Below are 10,362 nucleotides of genomic sequence, written 5' to 3' on the forward strand. Positions count from 1 at the left end.
CGCTTTCTCCCAGACAAATCCAGTCAAATCTGAACAAACAGACACGACGCTGACGCTTTTTACGACTACGTCAGATCCACCTCCGCGACTGAACTCCCATAAATCCGCTTAGAAATCATAGAAAGATCTGCAGAACTTGAAATGTTTGCTTCAGTATCTAGTAGTATATAAAAAAGTAAAGAAAAATACCCGTTACAATGTTTTAATCGACGAAAAAGAAATTTAATTAAATTCCTGTTGATCAACTAACCGACTAATCATTCCAGCGACTGGAGCACAAGCAGCGACGCCACCTGAAGCCTCCTCGCAGCGTCCGAGCACGTGCCAGGAAATAACAGATGCCACCGAAGCAAATGTTGGAAGCTGCAGCGCTCAGCTAATGATGGGATCCGCGGGGCCGTTTTCCAGGTGACTTATGTTACTGCTCTGGCTGCTGGAGACGAGGATGAGTGAAGCCGCATTGATCCGCTGTTTTGCAACCCGATCGATGGCCTGCCGCCGCACGGATCTGAGCTCCTGATGTTTTCAGGTCAAGTCGAGAACATGTGATGTGATCTCACGGCCCCAAATCAGGCTGATATTAAACGATAGCATTACTACGGGAGATAAATAACCACCAGAGACTTACACTTAACCTGCCGCTCCATCCTACACGGATTCAATTAAAGGATAAGTGAACATCAAAGACGACGGTGCTGAACAATATGATTGGAGTTCATTACAAAGAGGAAACCCGCTTTGCTGTGCATGAAAAGTTTCTTTGAGTAAGTTATTGAATTAATGAGATGTGTCTACACGCCGGTGTCTTAGTTTGCATACGGTGACAAAACAAAACAAACAGCAGCAACACGGGCAACATCAGCAGAAGTCTCCCTGAGAAAAACACACAGCTGCACCACCAAAACTCTCTGCTGCCCCCTTTTCTTCATCAAAAGCCTCCTAACTCCTCGGCTCTTGTATTTGCTCTAATTTTAGGAAAGAGAGTCGAAGAAAAAACAAAAAAAAATCTAATTTTAGGAAAGAGAGTCGAAGAAAAAACAAAAAAAAACAACTTTCCATGGAAAAAAAGGCATAAAAGAAGAATGTCAATTATGAATTTCCTCCCCAAAAATAAGCACATAAGCAGCAGAAGACTTTAAAATAAACACTATAGGAGGAAGACGGATATACCCAAGAGACGCTCGTTTATCTGCCGGTTACGCTCCGGCACAGAAATCTGCCGTTAATTACGCTCTGTGGGCGGGGAGGAAGGTGATCCTCAAATATTTCATACTACATTTCACACCGTCAAAAGATGGTGGGCTTCGGTGTTAGTACCAAACCGGCTTTGTGCGTTGGTATAGAAATGATGACGCGGGGCTCCTGGAGTCTAAATAAGAGTCTGCCGTTAATTGGATTTGACTGAAACATGAGAGAAGAGCCACGCTGCACTTAATTAATGGCACTGAGTGGCGGTGATATAATGAGGAGGGGGTTAGGTACACAAGGGTTGGAGATAAAGCTATTAAAAAACTCATGAGGCATTATTATTCTAATATGTCCTCATTCTAACCATTATTCCAGCCAGGGCGTTTTATAAACAGGTTATGTAAGAGCAGGAAGTTGGCTGGACTTGAATAATAAGCCTAATAGTCTGATGGTCTGAAGCTTGAATTCAAAGAAAGGGGGGCAGAGTTGTTAATGAGATTCACCGTCACTGTTAATTCATCTATATGCTAATGTCTCATGACGCGGGGCGATAGTGGGCCGATCTGCCGAGTCAGCGTTAGCCGAGGCAGCTGTGTGACTTTCAGCTAACGGCAGAAGGCCGAGGCACTTCATTACCCAAGCTGCACCGTCAGGGGCTCGGAGTAAGAGGAGTAACTGTGTAATGGGTTGTAGTTGGAGGGGGGCTCACGCAGTGTCCAACAGTCCATCAGCGCCCTGCCCCGCCGCCCAACAAACCGCTGCCTCCCATCAGAAATGAGAAGGAACGTAGTTTCTCTCACTCTCGGCTCCTCTGCACCGAGGCTCAGTCTCTTAAACGTCACGGATGATTAATAGTGCATGGGACGAGACAAAAAAGACAAAAGAGGGAGGGGAGACGTAGAAGAGGACGAGAGGGAGGGGAAAAATAAGTCAAAATTTAAAAAAAAGGAAGCTTAGCGCCGAGGAGATGAACGGATGAGGAAACGATGGAGTGTGCTGATATGATAATGGCCTCTCATGGCAAAATACATGGGCTCTGTGTAATTTAGTCTTCTTTTATCTTTATTATATAAAACACACCGTCTAGCTCCCACACACACACACACACACACACACACACACATATATGTAACGCAGTCCAAATAGCCGCAAAAATCTCATTCAACAAATCCTTTAATTGCCCGATCGATGCCTGCAGAGCCAAAATGCAAATGAAGCTGACAGTCAATGGGGGCTGGGTCAGGTTGAACGTCCGCACTGTGCACACTGCGCTAAAACGCCGGGATTAAACCATTCATCTGTACGCTCCACCTTGAACCGTTACCCTGACCCTGCCGAGCACAAGTGGCGTCAGATACAAAGCAAAAGAAAATAAAGAAATAAAGAGGAAGTTTAAGACCATCCATCACTGAGCTTTAGGGAAAGGTGGCGCGCACACACACACACACACACACACACACACACACACACACACACACAGGTGAGATAAGACTGGTGTTGTTTCAGCAGGTTTTCTACGGGGACGACGTGAGAAAAAAACCGAGCGACCAGCTCGGCTTGCAGAGAGGCCCCATGCATCAATATTGTCTTACCTTGTGTTTTGCCAGCCAAAGTCTCATCCCAGCGTCTCAGAAGTAGCATGATGGTGCGGCCTGGGACTCCTCTCTCCCTCTCATAGCCTCAGACTGAGGGAGGCTCAACTGCAACCAACACAAGACAACGCGGTTATTGATCGGTAAGCAGCTACAGAGTCTTAGAATATTCAGATTTGGGGGTTTTTGTGGGAGAAATGTCACGTCTGGAGTCTAAACACAATGAAACATGCATCAAACTGAAACTAAATTAAACTTTATGTCCATTTTTTTCTGTGCTGAGGCTGAACTAACCTGTCATTAATAGAAAGGTGAGTTTAATTAACTAAAGCAGCCATGGGAGTGAACTAGCCCTTTATCATTTCCAGGTGTCACTCCAGCAGCTTTTTTAAAAAAAACAACAAATGTATTTCAGCTGTTGTGATTAATTGAATTACACCTTCTCTACCAGGACAGCTCATTAGCCGTTGAAGCAAATACAGATGTTGGTGAAATGAAAGAGGTGAGATTTAAAATGAGGTGTCGTAGCCGAGCATCCTCCTCCTCCACCAACACCACCAACTGCGCATCGTAATCCTGCGTACAAAGGGACTCACGGCAGTTTTAGGTAAAATCCGCGACGGGTCAAGAGGGTAAAGCGGCGATTTCGAGGTAATTGTACTCCACAGGAGCAGCTTGGCTTCTGTCCTCCCCTCCGCTCCTCCGAAGAGATGTTTGCCGTCGCTTGTTTTTCTGACGTCCGCCAGTCTGTTATTGCAGAGGGGACAGGGAGGACAGAGGGTTAGAAGCAGGTCACAGCCACTTAAGACTCTAATCAAACCATCCTGCGCTTTGACCTCTGACCTCTGCTCCCCCTCTCCAAATGACTATGACTACGATTTTAACTGTACGACTCCGGGCTTTGAACGCTTATCTGTAATCCAAACTCTCTGTTCCACAAACACAATGTATCTCTACTTCATTTGTCTAAATGCATCTCACAACTCCCTTTGTGTGTTTGTTCAGTCTGATTTGAGGAGAATCCAGCCCAGTATGATCAATAACACATTTCCTACTGTGCAGCAGTACTGAATTATCTCCTTATTAATCCAGATTATGCATCCACTCATATATCATGAACATGAGTCCATATGAGTGTCTAAAGGCGAGAGCGTGGCCCGTACTTTAGGTAAATTAATGATTCATTGAAATGTGTCAATGAATAATAAACAAGTCTCTGCGGGGTGACAGATTGCACATTTCATATTTAATAGATTGATGGGGGCCCGCACACAAAACCCGAGCACAATGCGACATGTAATCACAGACAAACGCCGCCGCGTCACGTGGACGTGCAAACACTTCGACACATGAAACAGAAAGAAGGACGGGGGGGGTGAACGCACTGTAGATTAAAAACATCAAAGAGGGGCCGACGCCGCTCACTTGAAACGCCCGGGCCGCTTTGGCTTGTTGCTCAGCTTCTACTAATCCCACAAAGGGAGCCTAAATGTTGCTATTCTCCATCTACACCCTGTGTACTCGATGTCCGTCCTCCCCCATCTCGTGGACGGTGTCTGCATCGATAGTCCTCCTAATCAGCTCCGATGAATTATTGAATAGCCTTTTTATATCGGATCATGACCCACATTCCGCTCGCTTGAAGTGAGTACGCTGCCAATAATAAAAAAAAAAGATGTACTTTTTTTGAGTTGTCCCACATAGGCTTGGCTGAACGGGATCCAGACGTGCAACTTGCAGAAAGTTGCAGACTGAGTTGCTGATTTCTAACAAGCTCTGAAGGTTCAGGTGCGTACAGCACAACGTGCAGCAAAGCCTGGACGACACAGACTTATTTGAAGATATCTGCTGGAGGGGTTATTGCTGGTTTCATTAAGACTCAGAGCCAGACGCAGGACTCGTATTGTCGTCTCATTAGGTCGCACATGGGGAGACAGAGAGAGAATCAGTTGGAAGAGGGGGATAGGATTATGAATCTCCTCAGCCCCTGCTGTCTCCTCTCCTGGCCTGTTTATCAATGACGACTGCAAACACGGTGCCTACGAAATCTCTTAAGCTCCGTTTCTTAGACTTCTGGCAGACTTCCTCTCTCTCCTTTCTTTCTTCACGTTAAGCTCCCGGCATCACTTTTCAGACACTAAAAATTGACAGGTGGCTTGAAATATGTAGGCGCCCCCACCCGCCCTCCACCCTCCTCCTCCACCCCGGTCAAACATTACTCATTCAGAAATGAGGGCGCGCTTACGCTAAAGAGCAGAACTGTGTAAAACATTAACTGCGATGTCACTTCTGGCAGAAACACTCGTTCAGAATGTGACGCCCGCTTTTTCAAGGTGACTGCGATTCGATTACGTTCGATCCAAAAACCGCGATCCAGAACTTTGACGCTCAGCTGTATCCCGCCTCCCCAAACTATTCAATTTGGACAGCGATCGCTCCCCTCGACCGCTCTCAAAGGTTTATCAGCATCCTCCAGTCAAACCAGCTGCATCATCTAACAGTTTTCCAGCTTTAAGTGGGACACAACATCCACATCACAACCCCCGTCCATTTTGCTCCTGCCTCCAGCCTACGGCCACATTCTCAAGACAACACTATTACAGCGCAGCGAGCGAGCGCGTTTCAGCTTTTTCATAAAAAACCTGACATGCACTATTTTTGGTGATCATTACAGTAAAAAAGAAAGCAGTGAGCCGTGTGTCAGAGGCGACCGAGAACGTCCATTTTGCAGCGTGTGGCAGCTGTGACAGCTTTGACACACTGCCTGGGCTTAAGTGCCCATCTGTAGATCGGCTACAGGGGTCACATGTGTGCCAAGAGCGCCGAGCAGAATGGGTAATGGTCCTGGGTTATGAGTGCAGGTCCCAGGTGGGTTTCATAAAGGTACGCAGCCGTAACCTTGACGTGTGCGCGCACACACACACACACACACACACACACACACACACACCGTGTAAATTCAAACTACTGGCAGCCAAATGATAGGAAAGTTAATCAGAGAAAAGGGGTCAATCGCTGCTGCGCCTGTGATGGATAGGTGGCCAAAGTGTCTGTGCGAGTGTGTGTGTGTGTGTGTGTGTGTGTGTGTGTGTGTGTGTGTGAGAGAGAGAGATAGAGTGGGTGTGTGTGTGCATTTTGCTGCAGACACAGACTCAAGATTACATTCCAACACACTCCACACAGCCGATATGAGACACACTGTCATGCTGCTCCTGCGTCTTCTCTTTAAAACAAACAGCAGATAAAAAATAATTGCACCGAGAAAAGGCCAATGTAGTCCATCTCTTCATGTAGATTACTTTATCGATCCAGCTATATATTCCTCTCATGCTGACACACACACACACACACACTCTCCTCTGCCTTAAATAAGAGTGTGCAGCAGCAGCAGCAGCAGCAGACAGGTGATTTGATAGGCAGAAGTGGCTACTCCATCAGGTGGAGAGCGGCTAATGAGCGCAAAGACGGAGGGGTGAAGCGTGGAGATTCATTTCACACGCACGCACACGAGGACGATATCAGATCTGAGCGCGGGCGTGTGATTTCGTGTCGCGTAGATAAAACGCGGAGAAGAATTAGAGAATTAAAGACTCGTGGAGGAAGGGTGGAGAGGAGGGTGGAGAGAGGGGGACTACAAGGGATAAATGGTGGTGAAGTGTGAGGGAAATGACTGATCTCTGATAATCCGCCGATATCCTTTTAAATGCTACTACACACACACACACACACACACACACACACATCCAGGATGTGTTTGCACACCCACACACACACACACACACACCCACACACAAAAGTGTCGGTTTAATGACCCAAAAAATATTGAGATGAATCAATTAATCATCCAAAACATGCAACAGCAACAGCATGTGTGGATTCAAAAAGCGCCGTACTCACCTATTGAACTCTTAACATTTAAAAAAAACAAAAAATAAAAAAACAATAGCGAGTTTAATCGATTTTTTTTGTAGGCTGGAGAAATTGTAAAGACTCGTGGGCTATTACGTCAGCTAATAGACAAAGATGTCGCTTGAGTCTTTAATCCGCGTTAGTGAAATCCCATTAAGATTCAATAGTTGGAAAAAGAAATATTGAAATCAGCTTCGAGTCCTTTACAAAAAGAAAGTCAAAAAAAAAAGAGAAAAAGAAAAAGAAGAGTCCAGAATTTAGGAGAGCTTTTTAATTATTGTTAATTATTTTTTTCATTTGGAATCAAATCCAGGATTTAAAGGGTAATTCCACAGGAAAACTGCTAAAATCCAGAGTGCCTTTATCATGGTGACGGATGCTCAACAGTCCCACTTCCCATTATCTTCATGCAATGAAGAGGAGAGCCATTAAATCTCCTTCGAGAAAAAGTGGAAAGATTTTTAAAAAAAGAAAGAAAGAAAGAAAGAAATAGAAAATAAAAAGATGAACGAGGAAATGAGCTGTGTGCTTTGCTTCACTTTGTTATGCATCTGTCTACCGCTGTGCCATACGTACACACACACACACACACACACACACACCAAATTATTCGGATACTTTGCAGCTTTAATTCCTTCGAGCCACCCTATCTTGTTTTTCTTTTTCTTTTTGCATTCATGAATAATCTGCCTCGTGAATTTTAATAAATGGAAGCGGACGAGTTGCAAAATTACATCACCAAAATGCAAAACAAACACAGCAACTCCTCTCTGATGCAAGCGAGTCAATGACGTGTGAGCGGTAGGTAGGTCGGACGTGAAATCTTGCTGTCGGCAAATGATTACAAAAAAACAACAAATAAATCAATAAGTGGATCAAATCAGAGGGGGTGAAGTGATGGAGGAGAGAAAAAAGATGCGGAAAAGAGGTGATTGAAGCAAAGCGAGTGGAAGAAAAGTGAAAATTATGGTGGGAAAAAATCCTCTGGGTGATGAAGCCGGTTTGTTTGTTTGGTTTTTTTTGGTCTAGTCCATTCTCTTTGAGTGCTTGTGTGTGTCTGTCTGCGAGAATGAGAATCAGTTCAGAAAGATGGGAGAGGGAGAGAGAGAGAGAGAGAGGAAAGAGGGCAGAGAAAGAGAAGGAGGGAGAGGAGTGTACAAACACAGATGACACCCCGACAGCACGGACAAGCGCTGGCTCAGGAACGCGCTTTGGAAACGACAACGGTCCAACTGTCGCCGACGAATCGGGGCCTCCGCTCAGTTTGACCTTCACCTGATGAACTTAAAACGCACCTCGGCGCGTGCTAATGATGTACTCTAACGGGATGAAGTTTGGACGTCGAGCAGGAGGACGGTGTGTGATAAAGGGGGAGGGAGGTGGAGGTGGTGGTGGGGACATTTCTTTAATGGAAGAACAGACTTTTTTTTATGCAACAACAGAGAAATGACAATGTGGAGGAGTCCGACTGATGGTGACGGCTGGAGAAGGTGCTTGATGAGTCACTGCAGACTTTGTCGAGGAGAACAACGACAACGACAACAGAAAAAAAAAAAGAAAGTCATAAAACACAGATTATATAGTATGAGGGGGGGCGGGGGAGTGACGTGAAGATGACATGACGTGAGGAAAGAATCAGCTGAGACCCAGATGGGAGGAGAGCCATGGTTATACCAGAGCTAGATTGTAGGCCAGCAAGTGTGTGTGTGCATGTGTGTGTGTGTGTGTGTGTGTCAAGTGTGCACCCCGCACAAAACACCTTGCATACACAGAAAAAGGAACAAAGACTTTGAGACAGACACTAAACACTAAATAGACCTACCTATGGTTAGAATTAAGAAGCGCCCAAAAAAGATGCATAGGATGGGAGGAGGAGGAAAAAAGAGAAGGGGGGAATAGGAAATAGGAAAAGGTACAAAAGTGAAAAAGGCATAAATAGAAAACACAAGCAAAGCCAATTAAAATGTCTCTAAAGGAAAAGAAATGAAAACACTGGTGGAGTCAAAAAAAAAAAAAGTAGCCAAAGTTAGGGGTGGACGGTGAGCGGAGCGGTGGGGACGAGGAGGAGGAGGAGGTGGAGGAGGAGGAAGAGGGGGCGGAGGGAGGCGGTGTAGGGAGGAGGGAGCGTGGGCTGCACGGGGATAGAAAGGGCTGGAAGTGATAGCGATGGAGAGGGAAGGGAGGATGAATGAAGGGGGGGGGTGAAAAAAAAGAGAATAACGGGGGCAAAAAAAATCCCCCTCCTCTTTCTCTTTCTCTTTTTCTGTGTCTCTCTGCCTCTCTCTCCCTCCTTGTCTGGCTCATAAATAGAAGAAATTGTTGACCAGGTAAATGGCGAAATAGATGAGAAGACAGAGGACCGAGAGAGCAAGCAAATGAAAAGATAAAGCACCTCCCAGCAGCGCGATGAGGAAAAAAAAGAACAAAAAACGAAAGATAAAAGCAAATACTCCAGTGGCCTCCGTTGTCTCCAGTCTATGTGTGGAAGGGGGGATTGGCTGTTGCCAGTTGTTCCCCTTCCCCGGCTGCCTTCTGCTTTCTTCTGTCTCTCCTCCCAAAAAAGACTTCCCATCCAGATGACAAAAAAAAAAAAAAAAGGCAGGCACAGATGTCCTCTCCTCTCCCCCTCTCTCTCAACTCTGGTCTGATATGACGTGCCACTCACACAGGTTAGACATTGTTGCAGCAGCAACGCACAGTTATCACCAATATTGCCCAGTGGGAGAGAGAAAAAAAAGGCATTGGGGCTGGCTGCTGCTAGTCAAAGCACTGCCTGCCTCATGAGGAAGGATACTGAGCTGGAATTGCTCTGTCTCCCCTCTCCCGCCCATCCCTGCGAAAAAAAGATGGGAGGAAGGGAGGTGGGCCCACTCGCTGCATTAGTATGCATTGAAAGAGTGTGAGAGAGAGAGAGAGAGAGAGAGATGCAGAGGAGGGGGAGAGGGGGGTGCCTTCAAAAAAATGTCTAGGAACCAAACCGGTGTGTGAAACTGATAAGAGACTGGCTCCCCCTAGAGTCAATCATCAATACTCGAGCTCAGATGCCTGAAAACACTGAGAATTAAAGACCTGTGACCTGCGTTCAGGACAGCACCTGAAGTTTAAAAAACCTCTTCACTTGCGGCGTCACTCAAACCGCACGATGATCCACTTAAAAAACTAATAATTCAACGTTCAGCTGATCGAGCACAAAGAGCCTCCTCTACCTCTGGAAGCACTCGAGAGTGCGACGAAGTGCGCGCTTAAAAAATTCAGACAAAGCATTAAAAGGAAATTTAGTTTTTGTGTGTGTTTTTTTTTTTAAACGTCTGCGCTGCTGTGAAAACACACTCATCCTTTCCTCTGCGTTTTTTGCCCAAAGCCAAACTCAGTGTTGCTATGGCGACAGATGATCGCTCCCAAATGTCCAAAATCAAAAGCGAGCAGCACACACACACACACACACAGAACCGGTGGTCGAGAGGTAAACGCTGCAGTCCACGTTATAGTTCTGCAGCCGTCACATCACCCTGTGTCTGCAGTCAGGAGTGACATGATGCACACCACACTGTGTGCAACACTCCTCACAGAGGCTCACACTCTTTTTCTTCTATTCTCTTCGGGTTGTTTTCGATTTATTCCCACAGCCAAATCTGCAGCTTGTGTGTGTGTGTGTGTGTATAGTTTTGTTCCA

At 45.9% G+C, this 10,362-nt stretch overlaps 1 protein-coding gene across 4 annotated transcripts in view; it reads right to left on the bottom strand.

Moving 5' to 3' along the window:
* Positions 1-9,596, bottom strand: part of grin2ba (glutamate receptor, ionotropic, N-methyl D-aspartate 2B, genome duplicate a) — a 110,107-nt gene extending 100,511 nt beyond the window's left edge. The window contains exons 1-3 of one of the 4 annotated variants that reach the window (XM_027285493.1): positions 8,512-9,596; positions 3,377-3,527; positions 2,781-2,888 (exon numbers count right to left, since the gene is read on the bottom strand). In XM_027285493.1, coding sequence (XP_027141294.1) covers positions 2,781-2,807 — 27 coding nt within the window. In that variant the 5' untranslated portion in view covers positions 2,808-2,888; positions 3,377-3,527; positions 8,512-9,596. Of the gene's footprint in view, positions 1-2,780; positions 2,889-3,376; positions 3,528-6,677 lie in introns of all 4 variants that reach the window. The other 3 variants (XM_027285494.1, XM_027285495.1, XM_027285496.1) reach the window with 3 other exon arrangements.
* Between the last annotated feature and the right edge of the window lie 766 nt (positions 9,597-10,362).

This window comes from Larimichthys crocea, chromosome XII (genome assembly GCF_000972845.2).
Source record: "Larimichthys crocea isolate SSNF chromosome XII, L_crocea_2.0, whole genome shotgun sequence".
Taxonomy (NCBI): Eukaryota; Metazoa; Chordata; class Actinopteri; family Sciaenidae; genus Larimichthys; species Larimichthys crocea.